At 44.3% G+C, this 23,844-nt stretch overlaps 1 protein-coding gene across 4 annotated transcripts in view; it reads right to left on the bottom strand.

The window, feature by feature from the left end:
• The window catches only part of LOC114656379 (nck-associated protein 5-like), a 771,015-nt gene that overhangs the window by 151,115 nt on the left and 596,056 nt on the right, over positions 1-23,844 (bottom strand). For 3 of the 4 annotated variants that reach the window (XM_051930744.1, XM_051930745.1, XM_028807982.2), the window contains 2 exons: positions 19,383-23,023; positions 6,180-6,357 (listed from right to left, as the gene is read on the bottom strand). In XM_051930744.1, the coding sequence (XP_051786704.1) occupies positions 6,180-6,357; positions 19,383-23,023 (3,819 nt within the window). The remainder of the gene's footprint in view (positions 1-6,179; positions 6,358-19,382; positions 23,024-23,844) is intronic. The other variant, XM_028807983.2, reaches the window with a different exon arrangement.

Raw genomic sequence — 23,844 nt, forward strand, 5'->3', positions numbered from 1 at the left:
AGCCATTGTGGGAATGCCATAGAATTTGAGGACCGCACTTCCGTGGAAGTAACTACAAGGTCAAACAATTTAAGAGTAAGGGTCAGACACCAGAAAATGACGCAAACTCAGACGGGGAAGCACTCTGACAGCTGACCCTTTAACCCTTTAACTGCCAACTCCCTAAATATTCCCCATGCCAGGCGAAATCTGAACAATTTTCGTTTTTTTACTTTTTTACATTTATTCAAGCAGTATTGACCACTAAATGTTGTGCAAGTTCTAGAAATGGGCAAACACATACAACTGGAGTACCAGTTATCCATCCAAATGGTGTACCCATTGTCCAATAGTGGTAGGGCAAGGTACACAACAATTTTCTCTGAAAGTCCAAAGTCCTTACATTCATCTGGCAACACTGCTGAAATACTACTCATAGGATCCTCTTTGCCAGTGTATACACGAAATCTATAAATGTAACCTGAATTCTCAGCTAAGAAAAACATCTTGATACCAAACCGTGCCCTTTTCAATGGTAGATACTGTCAAAACTGTAAGCGGCCCTTCCACAACAATAAACTTTCATCAACTGTAATTGACGGTCCTGGCATGTAGGGCAACTGAAATGTTTCAAATAAATGGTCAATCAAAGGACGTAGCTTGAACAAGCGGTCGCGGTTTGGATCTTTCTTATCTGGCTCATTTCTGTTGTCATTCAAATGAAAGAATTTCAGCAGCAAAGAGAATCGGTTACGTGTCATGACAGCTGCAAAAATAGGTGTTGCATACATAGGATCTGTAGACCAGTACATCTCAATATCTGGTTTTCTGATTATTCCCATCAACATCAAAATCCCAATGAATTTTTTCATTTCGTTTTCATCAGTGTCAAACCAAGCACGAACACGGGAATGTGGAGGTAAATTGGGATTTTTCTCAATAAACTGTGCTGCATACAGATTTGTCTGATGAACAAAATGTCTGATCAAATCAGGTGACACAAACAGCTCATAAAACTGCTCAGCAGTGTAATTGTTTACATCAACAGTAAAGCCACACGTTGCCTCAAACGGATGCAGAAAAGGTAGTTCAGCACGGGCAGCAGTCCAGTTGAGATGCTGGGGATACACCCACTCATCGCCGTCATCCGATGCGTCTTCATTCACAGTATCATGCAGCGCACATTGCTGCTCATCATTGTCGCTAAAATCTTCTTCAGAACTGCTACAATCATGATCAGAATTATTGTCCAAAATCGCCTGCAAAACCTCACTTGAAGTCAGTTTACGTTTTGCCATATTCACAGCTTTCACTTTCGAATCACATCACGTGATCGGCCAATACAAACGCAGAGTTGTCGAAATACAATGTAGTAATAATACCCACGCCAAACCGTCAGTTATACTACGCGCCAGGCATTCATATAACCATAGGCAAATGTGCCGGATAATTCCGGCAGTATGGCGTTAGCAATAAAACAACGATGCCGGATATATCCGGCAGAGGGCGGTTAAGGGGTTAAGCTGTTGGGCAGGTTTGCCAGGTCCTTGAAAAATTTATAGCCCAAGGACACCTCAAAAACAGCACACTTGTCCAAATAAAAAAAAAAAAATAGGCCAAAGTAGCCCAAGTGCTACACTGGCAAAGGAATTGGAACATATCACCATCAAAGTCCCCTCAGAAATATTGGAGAGTTAATAGAATTTGTACATATCATCATATAATGGAGGTACTGCAGAGATTTTCCAAGGATAAAGTACATAGGCAAGTGCGAATAGCAACAAATGGGACGACAGATGGACGAAAACGTGGTAATTATGCGGAGGAGAGGGGGTTAAAAAAAAAAAGAGCCCAAGATGCCATGTTGAATTTAGAAAAGTTAGTAGAGTGAAAAACCGCAAAAGGCGAAAGTCCCAACGAATGTCGATCAAAAATAGCCCAATTGGTGCAGGAAAACAGTGGACCGTACAACACTGCTGTTGTGTAATTAACGGTGGAGGTCGCCACCCATGTGACTCCGCCCCTAGCAACTGTCAAAGCTACAGTGCCAAGCAACACTGCTGTTGTGTAATTAACAGTGGAAGTCGCCACCCATGTGACTCCGCCCCTAGCAACTGTCAAAGCTACTGTGCCTAGCAACACTGCTGTTGTGTAATTAACGGTGGGGGTCGCCACCCATGTGACTCCACCCCTAGCAACTGTCAAAGCTACAGTGCCGAGCAACACTGCTGTTGTGTAATTAACGGTGGGGGTTGCCACCCATGTGACTCCGCCCCTAGCAACTGTCAAAGCTACAGTGCCAAGCAACACTGCTGTTGTGTAATTAACGGTGGAGGTCGCCACCCATGTGACTCCGCCCCTAGCAACTGTCAAAGCTACTGTGCCTAACAACACTGCTGTTGTGTAATTAACGGTGGGGGTCGCCACCCATGTGACTCCACCCCTAGTAACTGTCAACGCTACTGTGCCTAGCAACACTGCTGTTGTGTAATTAATGGTGGGGGTCGCCACCCATGTGACTCCACCCCTAGTAACTGTCAACGCTACTATGCCTAGCAACACTGCTGTTGTGTAATTAACGGTGGGGGTCGCCACCCATGTGACTCCGCCCCTAGCAACTGTCAAAGCTACAGTGCCTAGCAACACTGCTGTTGTGTAATTAATGGTGGGGGTCGCCACCCATGTGACTCCGCCCCTAGCAACTGTCAAAGATACTGTGCCTAGTAACACTGCTGTTGTGTAATTAACGGTGGGGGTCGCCACCCATGTGACTCCGCCCCTAGCAACTTTTAAAGATACTGTGCCTAGCAACAGGTGGACAACTCCGGTTAGAAAGAAAAATGGCATCAAAAATATTAGAACTAGAGAAATAGAATCAAAATTCTTATGCAATAAGAAAACTGCTGTAGAAAACTTTAAATACGCAGAAACTCCAGAGGGAAAAAAACGAATAAATGGAGAAATCACAAGATCTGCTTGTCGTTAATTGTCGTTATTAGGATACGATTAAGGGAGCAGAAGAGGTGAATTAAAAGGAGAATAACAAAAGAGATTTAAGCACCACGGCAAAAATACAAATATGTCTTCATTTGTTAGAAATGTAAATTGTGATTTTTATGAATTCAAGGTTAAGAAAAGAAAAGTAAAAGTACAGGCTGATTAAACAATGAGATCAATTAGAGGTAAAAGGGCTCACTGATTACGGGCCGTCTGGAGCAACAAGCCTGCAGTCGCAGGGGACCCCCGGAGTGAACTTGAGAAACACAAAAGGAGGATTGTTTTAAAAGTGAAAGAAATTAAGATTAATAACATTTTACAATAAGCATTTGGTTTTTTTTTGGGGGGGGGAGACATTTTTTATTTCTTACTATTTTTGTCCTGCTGTTGGCTCTCCTCTCTTCCACTCGGATGGGGGCTGAATTCTATTTTGTTAGGTTTTGTCTCTTTGTTTTGTTTTTTTTTCTTCTTTTTTTTTCTAATTTGACTATTTTAATTTGATTTTTTTTCTTTTTTATTTCATATACTTTGTTAATCCCTGAGAGAAAATTTTATTCTCGCATTAAGTCATTTGCTGACTAAGTTTGACTTGATGGTATGCAATGCTACTTTCTTCAAAAAAAAAAAAAAAGAGAAAAAAGATAATAATTGAGATTGATAAAGTATTTCAGAATAAGCATCTATATGTGGGAAAAACAACCCCCCCCCCCCCCCTTTGTTTCTTTAACTATTTTTGCCCTTTCTGTTCCTCCTGGCTGTCACTCAGGTGGGACGTGAGATCTGTTGTGCTCCTGCGTCTGACTTCATTGTATGCAATGCTACCTTCTTCTTCATCAAAAAATCATTTGAGAATAATAAAATTTCAGAATAATCATTGATTGGGGGGGGGGGGGGGGGGGGGGGGGGTTTGTGACATTGTGACCTTATTCATTTTTTCTTCATTTCTTTACTTATTTAATTTTTTTCTTGACTTATGCTGTTAGCTCTCCTCTCTTTCACTTGGGTGGGGGTTCAATTTTGTTTTGTTACTTTTTGTCTCTTTGGTTTTTTTCTTTGTTTTTCTACTTTGACTAATTTGGTTTGATTTTTTTTTATTTGATATGATTGTGAATCCCTGAGGAGAAAAAGTCTTTTTACATGAAGTCATTTGTTGAAGAAGTTTGACTTGATTGTGTATTTCTTCAAACAAAATTCTGTTAAATACTTAGCAGTCTTAGTAGAAGTGCTATCTATCTATCTATCTATCTATCTATCTATCTATCTATCTATCTATCTATCTATCTATCTATCTATCTATCTATCTATCTATCTATCTATCTATCTATCTATCTATCTATCTATCTACCACAAGATAACGAGCCAAACGCACTGCTGAGGCCACACAGGAGTTTATCAAAGTGAAAAAATGGAAAATTCTTGAATGGCCAAACCAGTAACCTGATTGAAATCCAACTGAGCAGGCCTTCCATATGCTGAAGAAGGAACTTAAAGAGGACAAGCCCACCAAAACAAGTAGGAGCTGAAGATGGCTGCATTGGAGGCTTGGCAGATCACCACCAGAGAAGACCCTCAGCACCTGGTGATGTCTGTGAATCTCAGACTTCAAGTATCCATTGCATGCTGGGATATGTGACAAAGAACTAAATATGACAATGGCTTTTTGATGGTGCCTCAGTTTCTCGCAGGGGTTCCTGGGAGATGGAGTTTTCCACAACCCTTTGGGGAGCTGGGGTGGCCGCCAGGGGGTGCTGCATGGAGCCAGGAACCCACCTGGACATCTCTGCAGCCCCACCCGGAAGTGCAATTAGCCGCAGGTGATCAAGCACCTGAAGCACTTCCGGGTGGGCTATAAAAAAGGCCAGCATCCACCACTCGTGAGCCAGAATCGGGAGGAAGAGGACGAGGTTGCCTGGGAGGAGTGGTGGTGCCAAGGTGGAGAGAAGAAGTATTGTGTGTGATATATTAAGTGCTTGTGGGACTGTGTTGTGGCTGGAGGGATTACGGGGAAGATGTGCCCTCCAGTTGAAGAAAAATAAAGAAACTGTTGGTTTTACACGTGCCTCTGAGTAAGTCTGTGCCGGGTCGGACGCTATATAGCGCCTATATTACACTATCTATCTATCTATCTATCTATCTATCTATCTATCTATCTATCTATCTATCTATCTATCTATCTATCTATCTATCTATCTATCTATCTATCTAAGAAAGAAAGAATTGGTTAAATGCTGTCCAGACTTAGAAGTGCTATCTATATATCTATCTAAGAAAGAAAGAAAGAAAGAAAGAAAGAAAGAAAGAAAGAAAGAAAGAAAGAAAGAAAGAAAGAAAGAAAGAATTGGTTAAATGCTGGCTAAACTTAGAAATGTCTTTTCTATCTATCTATCTATCTATCTATCTATCTATCTATCTATCTATCTATCTATCTATCTATCTATCTATCTATCTATCTATCTATCTATCTATCTATCTATCTATCGAAAGAAAGAAAGAAAGAAAGAAAGAAAGAAAGAAAGAAAGAAAGAAAGAAAACGTGTAAAGCTGGGATCTGCAGGATGATTGCTATTGATCAAATGCTTTTGTTCTTAAAGTATCCTCAGCACCGGATCTTGCAGTTCTTTCATGAAAATTAATAAAAAGAAATAGGAAGTTTATCCCTAAGAATTTCACTTTCACAAGGTAAAAAAACCTCATCCATAAGGCCATGTCATTTTCCATTTAGTTATACAGAGCTATCTACCTGGAAAGCAAACATCATTCTAGGTAGCACAGAAATTAATTTTCTATGGTATAATTTCAAAAGTCTTTATGGTAAAATAAATAAATACGTAAATGTGGTACATAAACATAAAAGATAACTTAGCAAAAGGATAAAATAATTTGTAGAAGACATAATAACTCAAACATGAGAAAAAAGTACGTGAAACTAAAAATAAGCCAAAAATAATCTATGTGCTATATAGATAGATAGATAGATAGATAGATAGATAGATAGATAGATAGATAGATAGATAGATAGATAGATAGATAGAGTGAGAGCGAGTAAGAGAGAGAGTAAGAGAGAGAGAGAGTGAGATTTTGTAAATGTCCTAAATGATCTCTTTAACATGAAATGCGTTCATTTCTAACCCCTGCCATCAATGGAGAGCTGGACCAGGGCCGTCCACTACTCCGTTTTTGTCTGTCGCTCCTAATCCACTCACCATGGTTTCATTATGCATTCCCAGTTCTGCCTTCAATTCGCTGCTTTTCTGGTGGCTTCCTTGGGTGTCGATGGAGACGCCAGGCGGAGCGGAGCCCTGGGAGTTACCCTTCGACGCACTCCTGTAGGAAACATGATTTGATCCATTTTCTGTCTGCTGAGCGGCTTTCTTATCAACTCTGCAGGTAGAAAGTGATTCCACTGATAAATTACACCGTCCTCCTTCAATCTGCTGGCTTCTCCCACTGCTTTAATGTTTAAAGTAACCTCTTTGTATCTTTCTGTCCCTGGACCCTTTGAGTGATAAATGTTTCTAACTAGCCTTGATAAAATCTGTCGGTTACAATTTGAGGCAGTATATCAATTTATTCAAGCACACATAATGATATATTTTTCTATCTCAGATTGCTGTGGGACACCGGGGGGCACAGGATGGATTGTGCCTGGTGACAGCGTAGTGGTCTCCGGCTGAAGTGACTGTGAAGGAGACGGCCACTTAACCCTGAAGTTGTTCCAAAGGTGCTGGAGGGCAGATGGACAACTCTACAGAAACTCATTTATACAGAAAGGATAGAAAATGACCCTCTCTCTCATTTTGCCAAATTAAAAAGTGAACAACAGCTATGGATTACGAGCCGACTTCTGCTGCCAGCATCCCATTAATTGCACTTCCTAACCCTTAAGGCAGCTGACAGGAAATGCGGAACGCAAGCTTGTGTCTGTGAGCTTCTCGTGCGGTATGGAGGTCCTTCATCTTCCCTCTGCTACCTTTGTGCCCACTCTCCTGCCCTCACCCGATACTGACAAGTTGGGATTTTGATGATGACAGGGTTCAGGAAATGTCTTTACAGTCAAGGGAGCAAACCTGCCTCTCTGAACCATGTGTGCCGAACCTTCCATCAGTTAAAGCCGATGTCACATGACGCAACTTTTTGTTGCCTATTTGTGTCAAACTGCTTAACTTGGAAATTGCAGTCCTGGGCACAGGACAGCCGTACTCGCCCCTTTTTTCTGATAGCCAATAGCGTGATGCCTGATGGAGCTGGTGCTGAATGGACGCCGTGTGATGGGTTAACAGCCGCGACGAGTTCAGCAGCCCTTTCTTTTTTCTTAATTTGGTAATAGTACTTAAACCCTGAGACATCAGACAGACGAGCCGCTCTTCTGTTGGTGAATTCCGAACAAGGATCCATACTGCCCGACGGAGTGGCACTGTGTGAAGGGTTAACGACTGCCATGCCCTTACCATTTCTTCCATTCTAATACATAAAACATGAGACATCAGACAGACGAGACTCTCTTCTGCTTGTGAAGTCCGAACAAGACTCTTTTCACTTTGTCATCCAAGATTCTTTTTCTGTTGATCTCAATCCCCAACCCTAACCCTTATTAATAATTTAGACCACTTTACGCCAATCTCTTTCTACTTTACCATCAAAGATTTTTTTTCTGTTGATCCCGACCCCTGATCCTAATCCTTATTAATAATGTAAACCACTTTTGCACAGATCTATTTTCACTTTACCATCAAAGATTTTTTTTCTGTTGATCCCGACCCCTGATCCTAATCCTTATTAATACTGTAGACTATTTTATGCTGATCTGTTTTCACTTTGACATCAAGGTCTGATTTTCTGTTGATTCCCGACCCCTGACCCTAATCCTTATTAATAATGTAAACCACTTTTGCACAGATCTATTTTCACTTTGCCAGTAAAGATTCTTTTTATGTTAGATCCCAATCCCTAACCCTAACCCTTATTAATACTGTAGACTATTTTATGCCGATCTCTTTTCACTTTACCATCAAAGATTCTTTTTCTGTTGATCCCGACCCCTGATCCTAATCCTTATTAATACTGTAGACTATTTTACGCCAATCTCTTTTCACTTTGACATCAAGGTCTCTTTTTCTGTTGATCCCGACCCCTGATCGTAATCCTTATTAATAATGTAGACCACTTTTGCACAGATCTCTTTTCACTTTGACATCTAGGTCTCTTTTTCTGTTGATCCTGACCCCTGATCCTAATCCTTATTAATACTGTAGACTATTTTATGCCGATCTGTTTTCACTTTGACATCAAGGTCTGATTTTCTGTTGATCCCCGACCTCTGACCCTAATCCTTATTAATAATGTAAACCACTTTTGCACAGATCTATTTTCACTTTGCCAGTAAAGATTCTTTTTATGTTAGATCCCAATCCCTAACCCTAACCCTTATTAATACTGTAGACTATTTTATGCCGATCTCTTTTCACTTTACCATCAAAGATTCTTTTTCTGTTGATCCCGACCCCTGACCCTAATGCTTATTAATAATGTAGACCACTTTTGTACAGATCTCTTTTCACTTTGCCAGTAAAGATTCTTTTTCTGATGATTCCACTCCCTAACCCTAACCCTTATTAACACTGTAGACTGTTTTACGCCGATCTCTTTTCCCTTTGACATCAAGGTCTCTTTTTCTGTTGATCCCGACCCCTGATCCTAATCCTTATTAATAATGTACACCACTTTTGCACAGATCTCTTTTCACTTTGACATCAAAGATTCTTTTTTCCTTCGATCAGTTGTCAAAAAGGCCAAATTAAACCCACCATGAATCAATACTGCAGAACAATAAAATGTGAAGACGTCCAAGATGCTGAATACTCTCTACAGGCACTGTAGATACCTGTCATAACCAGTGGTCTCAGTCTAAAAGGGGGACTCCCTGGTGTTGTGGGTTGAAAACTACTGAACCCATTGTGGAGGAGTGTGGATTGGTTCCCCCTTGGAGGTCTTAACGTGTGCTGAAATACAGACACTATTTCAGACAGTTCCCCTCGGAAGTGTGAAAGCTCGGTGAAAGGACAGATTGTCTTCTAACTACAGGTTAGTCAGGGGGGTGAAGTGTTGGTATGCACTGGTGCACATGTATTAACTGCCGACAGAATGGGGAAGTGGGTACCGGTCCAGTTCATGCACTGCTCATAAATATACCCTATTAATCCATCTGGGTGTAAGTGTGATTGGCCTTTGCCCGTCTTAGGTTTCAGTTCTAAGGTTCATCATTAGTTTGAGACGACGAAGGAGGAATCCCATTGCCAAGGAAAAAGCTGCCAGCACACTCTCAGCTAAGAACAGGTGGTACAATAGTTTTTGCTTCTCTGATTGGCCAACAGGTAAATGCAAAGCAACATCGCTCTCAGCCTTATCACCGAATGCCATCACTTCCTTGATGTAGACCCCTCTGTGACAGACGACTGGGTGTTAGCATATTCTTTTATCCAGAGTGGGGCTTTCTACTGGGCACAGATGGACTGGTGAGAGCGGCAAGATCGTGGCAAAAGGAACTGGCAACACATACTAGGTGAAAGGAGCAGAGAAGTGTATAGAATGTAGAGGAGACTTAACACCATGCCACATTAGACGACTTTTCAGTCGTAGCCTTTGTTTACATAATGTTAATGATTGACAGGCAGTCAGTGGCGGGCTCCACTGACCACCAATCACGAAATGGGACATATCCCACAACTCACTCCAGCAAGTCTGCGACTCACCCTGACAAAATCAAACAGGTTAGTCGTAGGGGTGTGCTTTGTTCGTATGACTTCTGATAATCAATGAACGCTCACCCCATAAGTACAGTACTTGGAATGGAGTAAGGGACGTGAACGTTCAGGACCTCAAAAACAGAAGAGAGGCTCACCTGTCTGGCTTGTCGTGTTTTATGCATCATAACAGAATGGAAAAAGGACTGGAACTGCAGCTCAACTCACCGCAGCTAATAACCACTCACACAAAAGGAAAAAAACATCGGAGACTGTGGCTGAAGCCGTCGTACCTGCTCACCCTTCATACAGAGTACTGGTTCCATCAGGCAGCACATTATTGGCAGTCACAAAAAAGGGACAAGTATTCTAAGTTTGGGACGCAGTGGCACAGTCATCAGCAACTGCAGTCGACATGCCAGGTGACTAAAAGTCTCGAAATGTGACAACGGCTTTAAGAGCAAGGAAGGAGAAATCCGGACCAAACCGCACGAGAAATCAAAGGACACGTGGCTTGGGTTCTACAGCCAGGAAGTGCAACCTGGTAAGACACCATTAATAATTTTTTCGTGATCGTTCCTAAACATGAAGACACATAAATAATACTTTTTAAAAAGTAGTAAGATTCAGTTTATAATTTATTACATACAGTGCATCCAGAAAGTATTCCCAGCGCATCACTTTTTCCACATTTTGTTATGTTACAGCCTTATTCCAAAATGGATTAAATTAATTTTTTTCCTCAGAATTCTACACACAACACCCCATAATGACAACGTGAAAAAAGTTTACTTGAGGTTTTTGCAAATTTATTAAAAATAAACAAACTGAGAAATCCCATGTACATAAGTATTCACAGCCTTTGCTCAATACTTTGTCGATGCACCTTTGGCGGCAATTACAGCCTCAAATCATTTTGAATATGATGGCACCAGCTTGGCACACTTAACCTTGGCCAGTTTTGCCCATTCCTCTTTGCAGCACCTCTCAAGCTCCATCACGTTGGATGGGAAGCGTCGGTGCACAGCCATTTTAAGATCTCTCCAGAGATGTTCAATCAGATTCAAGTCTGGGCTCTGGCTGGGCCACTCAAGGGCATTCACAGAGTTGTCCTGAAGCCACTCCTTTGATATCTTGGCTGTGTGCTTAGGGTCGTTGTCCTGCTGAAAGATGAACCATCGCCCCAGTCTGAGGTCAAGAGCGCTCTGGAGCAGGTTTTCATCCAGGATGTCTCTGTACATTGCTGCAGTCATCTTTCCCTTTATCCTGACTAGTCTCCCAGTTCCCCACAGCATGATGCTGCCACCACCATGCTTCATTGTAGGGATGGTATTGGCCTGGTGATGAGCGGTGCCTGGTTTCCTCCAAACGTGACGCCTGGCATTCACACCAAAGAGTTCAATCTTTGTCTCATCAGACCAGAGAATTTTCTTTCTCATGGTCTGAGAGTCCTTCAGGTGCCTTTTGGCAAACTCCAGGCGGGCTGCCATGTGCCTTTTACTAAGGAGTGGCTTCCGTCTGGCCACTCTACCATACAGGCCTGATTGGTGGATTGCTGCAGAGATGGTTGTCCTTCTGGAAGGTTCTCCTCTCTCCACAGAGGACCTCTGGAGCTCTGACAGAGTGACCATCGGGTTCTTGGTCACCTCCCTGACTAAGGCCCTTGTCCCCCGATCGCTCAGTTTAGATGGCCGGCCAGCTCTAGGAAGAGTCCTGGTGGTTTCGAACTTCTTCCACTTACGGATGATGGAGGCCACTGTGCTCACTGGGACCTTCAAAGCAGCAGAAATTTTTCTATAACCTTCCCCGGATTTGTGCCTTGAGACAATTCTGTCTTGGAGGTCTACAGACAATTCCGTTGACTTCATGCTTGGTTTGTGCTCTGACATGAACTGTCAACTGCGGGACCTTATATAGACAGGTGTGCGCCTTTCCAAATCATGTCCAGTCAACTGAATTTACCACAGGTGGACTCCAATAAAGCTGCAGAAACATCTCAAGGATGATCAGGGGAAAGAGGATGCACCTGAGCTCAATTTGGAGCTTCATGACAAAGGCTGTGAATACTTATGGACATGGGATTTCTCAGTTTTTTAAATTTTAATAAATTTGCAAAAACCTCAAGTAAACTTTTTTCACGTTGTCATTATGTTGTGTGTAGAATTCTGAGGAAGAAAATGAATTGAATCCATTTTGGAATAAGGATGTAACATAACACGCACTGTATACTGTATATTAACGCTACCAGCAGGACCATCACCATATGCCAGATAACGGCACGCTATCCAGTATAAACACCGCCTGAAAGCTTTCAATGCAGATGTACTTCAGGTTTAATGTTGAATAAATCGCTTCACGCGCATTCACCACATTAGAAATGTGTCAGACATGAAAGGCTGGGATGATTCAGGCAGCAGCAAGAGGATTTTTTTTTTTTGCAAACGTGCCATTGACTGCCCATTCCTAAATTGATTTTAAGATTCTACTTTTTATCTTTGTAAGGCTCTCAAATGGCTTTCGCCTCACTTAGTGATTTATCTTCTTCCAATGTACTTAATTGTACTCTAGGGCTACGACATTTAGCTGCTGTGCACCTAGTTCTTTAACGTAGCCCCCAGGATACTAAGGCCTCGGAATCAGCAACAATGTTTGAATCTAAGCATGAAATTCTATTTTCTTTTAATTGACTTTTCAAGCCTAAGGCGGGCCAAGTTCTTGGTTTTCAAAGATCTGTGAAACATTTCTGCCACACACAAACCACTTAAATATAGAAAGCTGAAAACACAGTCAAGTTGCAGTTGCCAAGATTGCCATGGTGACTATGCTCTGGACATAAGCCTTTTTTATCTGATAATTATGGAAAACAAGACATCTTTTAGATTCTATAAACGTGTGAAGGTGTATGGGGTGTCAAGCATGCGCGTCACAGGATCTCCTCATGGGCTCGATCGAGGTACAGTGCATCCGGAAAGTATTCACAGCGCATCACTTTTTCCACATTTTGTTATGTTACAGCCTTATTCCAAAATGGATTAAATTCATTTTTTTCCTCAGAATTCTGCACACAACACCCCATAATGACAACGTGAAAAAAGTTTACTTGAGATTTTTGCAAATTTATTAAAATAAAAAAATCGAGAAATCCCATGTCCAGAAGTATTCACAGCCTTTGCCGTGAAGCTCAAAATTGAGCTCAGGTGCATCCTGTTTCCCCTGATCATCCTTGAGATGTTTCTGCAGCTTCATTGGAGTCCACCTGTGGTACATTCAGTTGACTGGACATGATTTGGAAAGGCACACACTTGTCTATAGAAGGTCCCACAGTTGACAGTTCACGTCAGAGCACAAACCAAGCATGAAGTCAAAGGAATTGTCTGTAGACCTCCGAGACAGGATTGTCTCGAGGCACAAATCTGGGGAAGGTTACAGAAAATTTTCTGCTGCTTTGAAGGTCCCAATGAGCACAGTGGCCTCCATCATCCGTAAGTGGAAGAAGTTCGAAACCACCAGGACTCTTCCTAGAGCTGGCCGGCCATCTAAACTGAGCGATCGGGGGAGAAGGGCCTTAGTCAGGGAGGTGACCAAGAACCCAATGGTCACTCTGTCAGAGCTCCAGAGGTCCTCTGTGGGGTGAGGAGAACCTTCCAGAAGGACAACCATCTCTGCAGCAATCCACCAATCAGGCCTGTATGGTAGAGTGGCCAGACGGAAGCCACTCCTTAGTAAAAGGCACATGGCAGCCCATCTGGAGTTTGCCAAAAGGCACCTGAAGGACTCTCAGACCATGAGAAAGAAAATTCTCTGCTCTGATGAGACAAAGATTGAACTCTTTGGTGTGAATGCCAGGTGTCATGTTTGGAGGAAACCAGGCACCGCTCATCACCAGGCCAATACCATCCCTACAGTGAAGCATGGTGGTGGCAGCATCATGCTGTGGAGATGTTTTTCAGCGGCAGGGACTGGGAGACTAGTCAGGATAAAGGGAAAGATGACTGCAGCAATGTACAGAGACATCCTGGATGAAAACCTGCTCCAGAGTGCTCTTGACCTCAGACTGGGGCGACGGTTCATCTTTCAGCAGGACAACGACCCTAAGCACACAGCCAAGATATCAAAGGAGTGGCTTCAGGACAACTCTGTGAATGCCCTTGAGTGGCCCAGCCAGAGCCCAGACTTGAATCTGATTGGAACATCTCTGGAGAGATCTTAAAATGGCTGTGCACCGACGCTTCCCATCCAACCTGATGGAGCTTGAGAGGTGCTGCAAAGAGGAATGGGCGAAACTGGCCAAGGATAGGTGTGCTAAGCTTGTGGCATCATATTCAACAAGACTTGAGGCTGGAATTGCTGCCAAAGGGGCATCGACAAAGTATTGAGCAAAGGCTGTGAATACTTATGGACATGGGATTTCTCAGTTTTTTTATTTTTAATAAATTTGCAAAAACCTCAAATAAACTTTGTCATTATGGGGTGTTGTGTGTAGAATTCTGAGGAAAAAAATGAATTTAATCCATTTTGGAATAAGGCTGTAACATAACAAAATGTGGAGAAAGTGATGCGCTGGGAATACTTTCCGGATGCACTGTATGTAATAACCTGCTGGGATAAGAGGGGGGCGCTGTTGCTAACATTCTCTTCTCTGCCTGCAGTGCTGAGAAAACCACTCTAGTGAGGGCACTTAGCCCCGCCCCTTCCTGTTCACCAGCCATAAGAAACTTTTTGCGACCAGAGCGACCCATCAGACAGAGCTCCTCTCAGACAGACCCTATATATCTGCGGCTAAAGTTGAGCTAATTTGTTTCGCATTCTGTCTGGGCAAGAACAATAACTGCCAAGAGACGTTCTTTTGTTGGACTTTCCATTTAATTAAATGGGACAACGTAGCTGGGGTCCCAACTTTTCCCGTGGCGTGTCTCCTGTCATTCCTGTGCCTGGCCACAAGGGACATAACTGTCACATGTATAGTGGAACAAAGTAGGATTCAGATATAAAAAGTCTGAATTAGCGCAAACCGGTCAAATCTGAGGCGTTAGAAGAAATATAATGACTTACTTCAAGACGCACATAATAAATAAGAATTCTGAATCATGTCTCTGAAATATTAGAATGCGGGCTTCAAGTCTTAATATTCTCAATTCTTATGAAAAGGTGTCAGTTTTCACTATCTGGTAGAGGTCCACAGAGGCACCTCTCATCATAATCTGAGAGAGAGCTTCATTGAAAACAACTAATGGTCCTCTTGTTAGGCATTTCTTAATATTGCATGGCATCTTTCACTTATATTTAGCTTTTTTAAAATTTTTTATAATTAATTGGGTGGCGCAGTGTTGGCGCTGTAAGCTCCTCGCAGAAAGGAGACCAGGATTAACGTTCTTCCTTTGTGGAGATTGCATGTTCTCCCTGTGTCTAATTTCTAGACAATTGTGCACTTCTGACTTTGTGCCAACAGCCAACAGAAGATCCTGCTCTGTCCCAGCCTGATTGTCCCCTGTCCCCCATAAAAAACATGGAGGAACTCGAGTAAATTCTGACCTCCACTCGACTAAATTCTGTGATTTCTAAAGCCAAGTCGGCTGCACCGGTGATGTGTCATATTAAAGGGGGTGAACATTTATAAGATCAATTATTGTGTGCTTTACGCTTGTAATTCATTTAGTCCAGAGATTCCCAAACTGGACCCCCTGTGGCTGCCAGGTTTTTGTTCCAACCAGCTTCTGATTTTAATTGGACCCCTGGGCTCACTAAGTGAACTGTTATTTCCCAGATTCTGTGTTTTGGGAACAATATAGAAATTAGAAAAATAAGTTTGGTAAAAAATATATATATATATTAAAATGAACCAATCCAGGGGCTCTCAAAGTCGGTCCTGGGGGCTTCAGGTTTTTGCTTCAACCAGATTCATAGTCAGTGACAACTGCTAACCCTGATCTCAATTAATTAGCTGGCAATTGTTCTTTACATTAAGAAAGTACAGCATCAGGATGTTTACATTTGTAAGATATTTAGAAATATTTCCATTTTTGCTATTGATTTAAATGAATAACTAACTCACTTCTGTTGCTTTCATTCTATTTTGCCCTTTCTCTGTGCCGTTTTGCCCCCTTCGTTGTATCTTATTAATGACAACGAGCAGAGCAGACAGCCGGGCAAACAACACGCAATCACGAAAGGCTGAATCTGCTTTAGCGTCAGACCCACGAATTAGAAAACAACGAAACAATTAGAACAAATAGAACGCATATCAAGGTGAAAGTATTTTTAAAAAGAAAAAAAAATACATTATTCCCATAAAATTGCTTAGTACTTTTTAAGAAAAATATTTTTTTACCAAACTTAGTTTTCTAATTTCTATATTGCTCCCAAAACACAGAATCTGGGAAGTAACAGTTCACTTAATCAGCCCAGGAGTCCAATTAAAATCAGAAGCTGGTGGGAACAAAAACCTGTAGCCTAAGATGCTAATTGGAATAAAATTCTGCAGCCAGAGGGGGTCTCCAGGACTGACGATGAGAACCCCTGGTCTAAGAAGCTGGTGGGAACAAAAACCCGTAGCCAGAGGGGGTCCCCAGGACCGACGATGAGAACCACTGATCTAAGAAGCTGGTGGGAACAAAAACCCACAGCCACAGGGGGTCCCCAGGACTGACGTTGAGAACCCCTGGTCTAAGAAGCTGATTGGAATAAAATTCTGCAGCCACAGGGGTCCCCAGGACCGATGATGAGAACCCCTGGTCTAAGAAGCTGGTGGGAACAAAAACCAGCAGCCAGAGGGGGTCCCCAGGACCTACGATGAGAACCCCTGGTCTAAGAATCTGGTGGGAACAAAAACCCACAGCCACAGGGGTCCCCAGGACCGACGATGAGAACCACTGATCTAAGAAGCTGGTGGGAACAAAAACCCACAGCCACAGGGGGTCCCCAGGACCTACGATGAGAACCACTGGTCTAAGAAGCTGGTGGACACAAAAACCTGCAGCCACAGGGGGTCCCCAGGACCTACAATGAGAACCCCTGGTCTAAGAATCTGGTGGGAACAAAAACCCACAGCCACAGGGGGTCCCCAGGACCGACGATGAGAACCACTGATCTAATAAGCTGGTGGGAACAACAACCCACAGCCACAGGGGGTCCCCAGGACTGACGATGAGAACCACTGGTCTAAGAAGCTGGTGGACACAAAAACCTGCAGCCACAGGGGGTCCCCAGGACCTACAATGAGAACCCCTGGTCTAAGAAGCTGATTGGAATAAAATTCTGCAGCCACAGGGGTCCCCAGGACCGATGATGAGAACCCCTGGTCTAAGAAGCTGGTGGGAACAAAAACCCGCAGCCAGAGGGGGTCCCCAGGACCTACGATGAGAACCCCTGGTCTAAGAAGCTGGTGGACACAAAAACCTGCAGCCACAGGGGGTCCCCAGGACCTACAATGAGAACCCCTGGTCTAAGAAGCTGATTGGAATAAAATTCTGCAGCCAAATGGGTCCCCAGGACCGATGTTGAGAACCCCTGGTCTAAGAAGTTGGGTGGAACAAAAACCCACAGCCACAGGGGGTCCCCAGGACCGACGTTGAGAACCCATAGCTTAGACCACCGATCTGTTTTCACTTTGACATTAAGCCAAATTAAATCCCACTGTGATTCCGTGTATAAGGGTACAATGTGAAAATACGTTTTTAAAGGCACCGTACGTCTTCACCCAATCCCACAGTCTGTGACCACTTAGACTAACAGGCCACCCACCTCCCTCCTAATCCATCAGTACCATATGTGCAATGCCAGGCAGCATAAAATGAAATCAAAAGGCCTTCTATCACTGAGGCCAAAATGTCTGGTGTGACATCTCATGGGCTTGTAATCCTCATTATTGCCAAAGTGCTCCCAGGTATATTTAACACAAAAGTGTGCTCAGTGTCTGGAACCTTCGTGTCACCGAGCAGACATTTCCGTAAATGATCTATCGTGAATCAGTGCTGTATAAAATAAAATGTGAAAACTTTTGATAGGCACTGGGGTACTAACAACACACTGAAATCAAATAAATGCGTCAGCCCATTCTTCCTACTATTTGATATTTTACTTAAAGAACAGCGAGAACACTTGCTATGCATTTAAAAAAAGGCTTATTCCTGAACATTGGTCACGGGCCATCACGGCATATAATAATAATCATAATAATAATAATACATTTTATGGCACTTGTACACACAAACACAGCCTAATTAGTGTGACCAATAAACACACCCCTAAATCTACACTGGACCAATCAGCAGTTACCAAACCCAAAATGCACAGAGGCAGCCAACATAATTATGGGAGAAACATTCAGACTCTGGCCCTAGTGTGTACTCGGTGTGTGGGTGTGTTTGTGTGTGTCCTGCGGTGGGTTGGCACCCTGCCCAGGATTGGTTCCTGCCTTGTGCCTTGTGTGGGCTGGGATTGGCTCCAGCAGACCCCCGTGACCCTGTGTTCGGATTCAGTGGGTCGGAAAATGGATGGATGGACATTCAGACTCGGCACAGATTTTGCTTGGGTTGAAATCTGAACCTCGACCCTTTGAGCCATAAGGCAGCAGTGGTACCCGATGTGCCATCCCAGACCACAATCATTAAGTGATTTATACTTTATTTTACGACACTGCAAAAATGCATCTATTCCTCATGAACTCCTAAGTAGCAAGACCTTAACGAACACTTGTTTGGGTCTCCATAACACCGACAAAGCTTCAGTAAAGTGTGTCTTCATCTCAAGCAATGCGACCAACTAACAGAGCTTTACTCTGGGAGGTGGCTTAGCTGAGACTAATTTCTCTTGATATTACATATTGTGACCTGTGGGGGGGGGGGGGGCACCTGCACCCCACAAAAACTCAGACACGGCCAAACCACACAGTCACGGGTTCACAGATAAAAAGTTTTTATTTCAACAAAATAGACTTCTATGGGTTCTTATCACCTGTCAGTCACAATTCCTTTCCTTTCCTTTTCCACCTCCACTCTCTTCTGACTGCTGGATGAGGTGGAGTGGCTGCTTTTCACCACAAATCCATGAAATTGTCACCTGGAAGCACTTCTGGGTCTGGTTGGACCACCCCATAATAAGGAAACCTGCTCCTAATTGCACCTGAGAACCTTCAATAGAGTTGCCCAGCAAAACTACAACTCCCATGCAGCCTTGCAGGTCTCTAAACGGGAGCCACACCAGAAGGGCACTGCCACCTGGTGTCCTGGAGGTAAAATGACGCCTCAGGAGGCAGCTGCTCTCTCTCCTTCCTGCATAATGGCTACCTGACCGGGAGAAGGTACCACTAACCAACCTGGTCACGATGCCTGCCCATTCATCATGTCCTTCATTGGCCAGGTAAGGAACATCTAACCCATCTAACCCTAACCCTAACTTTTTTTTGTGAATTTCCCATTGGGTTTAATAAAGTATCTATCTATCTATCTATCTATCTATCTATCTATCTATCTATCTATCTATCTATGACAATATTTTGCATAAGACTCGTGAATCCTTCATATTAACAAGTCATTTTTACCTTCATGTCAGAGATGAGTGACCGATCGACAGATGCTTTATATGAAGACCCAAAGAAGTGTTACATAAGACTAAATGAGGAACAAAGCCTAAACTAAAGTACGACCCATTAAGTTAATGCATGCTTACCTGCTCAGCAGCTCCTTCATGAACTGGTCCTTTGAGACGCAGGCTGTGGGGTATTGAAGCTGCTTGGCTGGCGCACCTCCATGACTGTTCGAATAGTCGATTATGGCGATGATTCTGTCGCCACTCTCCAGTTTATTCGCTTGGCCCTGACCCTCTTTACTCTGATGTTCGTTTTTCTTCTTATCTTTCTTTTTATCTGACTTGGAGGGTTTGCCCCCCAACATCAGCCCAGCCTTGCCGTCCTTCTTCTCCTCTTTCGTTTTTGACGTCTCGGCCTTTTTGCCACTTAGAGCCGGAAGTTTGCTTTTTCGGAAGCCAAACCAGCTGGCCAGTGACGGGCCCATTTTTTGTTTGATTTCTGAGGTGTGGCTCTTCTCCTGCCCCTGGCCTTTCTGCACGTTCTCCTGGATGCCCATCATAACCTTTTCCTCGATGGTGGACACCGAAGGACTGACGAGTTTCTCGGGAACATCTACGGAGTTGGCCGCTTTGTGGGAATCGCTTCTGTTCGAACCTAACAAACCACAAGCCATCTGCTCTGCAGTGGATTCCAAAGAATACCCGGGCGGAGATTTGGAATTTTCCGGCGACTTAAAACTTTTCAGTCCTAACTTGTCTACTAAAGGTAAACTGCGGAGCTCTTTCTGAGGTGGCGATTTGCTCCCCTCGTGTTTTGACGTACTTCTTGAACCATCAAGCTTCTGTGGCGCCCGGCCGAATATCTTGCTCGGGCTGCCCTGGTGGTTGTTTGTATTTCCATTGGAACTTTGCCGGTTGTATGAATGGTCGGCTCCTCTACCAGCGTGAGATGGACTCTCGTTTAGGCCGCACGTAGGCCTCGCCTGAAAGCCCTCGATGGCGGAATTCTGTCTCGTTAAAGAGCTCCCCCTTTCCGCCGTATTTGTGATTATCTGAGTTCGCACCTTCCCATGTCCTTCCAGGATGTTAATACCGGACTTATCCCCGGAGTGCGTGCTAAAACTCTGGCTGCGGGCTTTCGCTCCATTCATTCCAAGAGCTGGCTTCAGATGGGGCTTGGTAGTCACCGAAACGGACCTTTTGAACAGTCGGCTCTCTCCTTCGACTTTGTCTTCTGCCGGACTTGGACTTTCGCAATCATTTAATACTGAAGGGAGGGATTCTTCTCGGACCGGATTATCAAGAGCGTCGTCTCCTTTAATCTCCTGATCCGACTTTGCCGACCCCATTTCTAAAGAGTGGGTTCCCTCCGGAGCGTTACACTGCCTCAGGCTGCTCGACGTCACCGTTCCTTTGGAAGCCGCGTTGATGTTGTCTTTTTCTTGCTTGCCCGGCACTGTCGAACTTTTCCGGAGCAGCTGAGGAGATTTCACCGCCACTTTCACCCCAACCGGAATGCGCGTCTTGACCGTTTTTTCATCCGTGTTTAGCAGACCGTTTTCGATGCTGTGGGACGGATGCGTCAAAACCGAAGTCTGTGACTGTGTCCCGTAGTGGAGTGCGACAGGTAAACTGCAAGATGTTTTATACTGAAGTGGCAGGCCACCGTCACCTAAGTGTCCTCTCTTACTGGTGAACGTACTTTGTAGGGAGGAACCTTTCTGAGGACTGTAACCACAGACGGCGTTTTTGGAACCCTTGAAAAATGGATCAAGGGAATCCTGAGCTTGTGGCGTGCTAGGGACGGGAGTTGTTTTCAAAGACATTCTTTTCGGTGAACCTTTCGTTGGGGTCTGGTGACCCCCAGTGGGGCTCTGAACTTGATCGGTCGTGTTATCCACCTGTGTTGGAGAGCAAGGCTCCATAGGGAGGTCTCTATCGAGTTCTGCTGCTGCACTGTCAATGCTGTAAGAGTTTGAATTCTGGGGGTCTCGGTTGGCTGGCTGGTTTGGAAGTGGATGTAGCGAGAAGCCATTTTGTGTCACCGGTTTAAGCGCCACCGGGGAGGTGGCTTCGTAACTGGGCCTTATCAGTAAAGACGTTGACCTGCCTGGCGGAGGAGGAGGAGGAGAAGGAGATCTGAGCTCGTGGTGGAAGGCCTCGCACTGTCGGTCTCTGGTCGGAGGTTCTCCGTAATCGACAGAGTCTGTAGGCCGCCGGTGACACACAGGTGACCCGGGAGTTCCAGTGCAAGGGGTCTTTCCCGATTCATTTCTCTGGGGAATCTTAGAGCACGGCGGAGGTTGTGAATTGTGCTTTACAAGAGCAAGTTCTGCCTTTTGGCTTTGACCGCAGCCACCAGAAGACTTTGCAAACCTCGACAGTTTGATCGGAGGAGAGGAAGGTAGCTTTTCTTGTACGGTCGAGCAAGACGTCCCGCCGTTTTTGCTGCCCTCACAAGCCGAAGCCTTGGGGACTTTTTGTGGTGACCCCCCTTTGCCCCTGCTTGGTATTTTGGTCACGTTTGTCCTTTGACTCACCACCGTCTGCACAGCAGATACAGAAGTCATTTTGTTCGGAGTGTGAACGCAAGGTGGCTTTATTAATTTCGCCGGATGAGAGTTCTGCAACGGCGTCTTTTCCGAGCTCCCGCCGTCGCTGCACACCCTCGGGAGATTACCGTTTTTATTTACCGTTTTGTCGGCTTGGGTTGCTGAGATCTCGAAGACGGAGGAGGTCCCTGAACTGCTTCTTTTCTGACAATTAGCCATTCCCTGAGGTATCAGCTCAGTGTACGCCGCGCTGGATATGGTCTGCTGCTGATTGACAGAAATCTCATTCCGGCTCACAGAGACGACGCCAGTCTGGTGTGAACTGAGCTCAATAGGCTCCCCATCTTCGGCATCAAAAATGACGGTAATACATTCTTCAGAGGACGTCTTTTTCACCACCTTGTGCTGCTTAATCAGATTGAAAGTCTTTGGTCTGCTTTCTCCTTGAGAAGGTTTGCTCTGATCTTTGTCGCACAGTGATATGGAAGGTCTGCCAACGGCAACGTGGTGGGCCTGATTCTCGGCGAGCCGACCGGAGGCGCCGCTTTTCTCATCGGCGCTCTCGACGTGCAGATCTTCCAACGCCTCCAGGTCGTCGATGTCGGAGAGCTGAAGTGCCGCATCGATGTCCGTGGAACCAGCCTCAAACTGCAGGAAGGGGGGCCTGAGGCCTGAACACGACCTCCTAGTGGAGAAGAAGCCATTGATAAAGCTCGTCAGTTTCTCGGGCTGTTCCTTTGCGTTGAAGCTCAGGGGCTTCCCACTTCCCGGCTTTTCCGCCTGCTCCGTACTAAACAGGCTGTCGGACACACTGTGGGTCAGTTTCTTACAACAGTCCTTCATCGGCAGCTCAAAGGGCAGCGTGGGGACGTTGACGGACTCGTCATCCGCGTCATCGTGAGAATCCGAATCGTACGCAAACGTTTTGCTGAATTCCCGCTGAGCGCCCAGTCTCTCGGCTTTGCACTTAAACGGAGGCCTGGGGCCACCCTGAGCCCCGCATTTGATACCAGGGGAGTATATGCCTTCATTTGAGTTCATGCAGTCCTTGTAGCCCCATTTCGACATCAGGGAAGAGGGCTCCATGGGCCGTCTCCGCTGCAGCTTCTTCAAGCCCTTGATGATGTGACTCTCTTTCTTTCTAGTTGGCGGCTGCTCCTCGGCAGGACTTGAAACGTTGCTGGGGGCCGAAGATGTGATGCTGACTCGTTTCTCCCAATTTAACACTGGCTGCATGTACAAAAAAAAAAAAGAAGATAATACACAGCAAATTAGATTTCTATTCATACGGAGAGTCAACATGAAAGAAAAGGTTTGACACGTTTGTTCTTTTTCAATAGACAATACAATTGATTTCTGTATAGGCCAAAATCACACAAGAATTACCACAATGGGCTTTAACAGGCCCTGCCTTTTGATAGCCCCCAACCAGCCTTGACTCTCTAAGACAGGGGTGTCAAACTCCGGTCCTGGAGGGCCGCAATGGCTGCAGGTTTTCATTCTAACCACCTTCTTAATTAGTGACCTGTTTTTGCTGCTAATTAACTTCTTTTGCCTTAGTTTTAATTAACTCGACTCAGACCCCTTAGTTCCTTCTATTTCATTAATTAGCAGCCAAACAATAATGAGACACAAAACGAGCAAACAGGTGATCAGCTAACCACATTATCTGAACATAAAGAAAGATGAGGGTCTGAGGAAGGTTGATCTCTCAGGTCAATAATCAGAAACAGAAAATCAACAGTTTGGGAAATGTCTGCTGAAGCAGCAAGCCGAGGAATTAAGTAACGGGTTTAATTAATAGCAAAAATTGGCTTGTCATTAAGAAATTGGTTGAAGTGAAATTGGTTGGAGTTTGAAACCCCTGTTTAGCTGGTCATCTGTCGGCTCATTTCAGGTCTCATTTCTGTTTGGCTGCCATTTAATGAAGAAAAGAATCAATTGAGAGGACTGAATCCTTAAAAACAGGGCTATGAAAATGAAGGGAAAAGGAGTTAATTAGCAGTGCAAACTGGTCAATGATTAAGAAAAGGGTGAGAATGAAAACCTGC

This window comes from Erpetoichthys calabaricus, chromosome 8 (assembly GCF_900747795.2).
Source record: "Erpetoichthys calabaricus chromosome 8, fErpCal1.3, whole genome shotgun sequence".
NCBI lineage: Eukaryota > Metazoa > Chordata > Cladistia > Polypteriformes > Polypteridae > Erpetoichthys > Erpetoichthys calabaricus.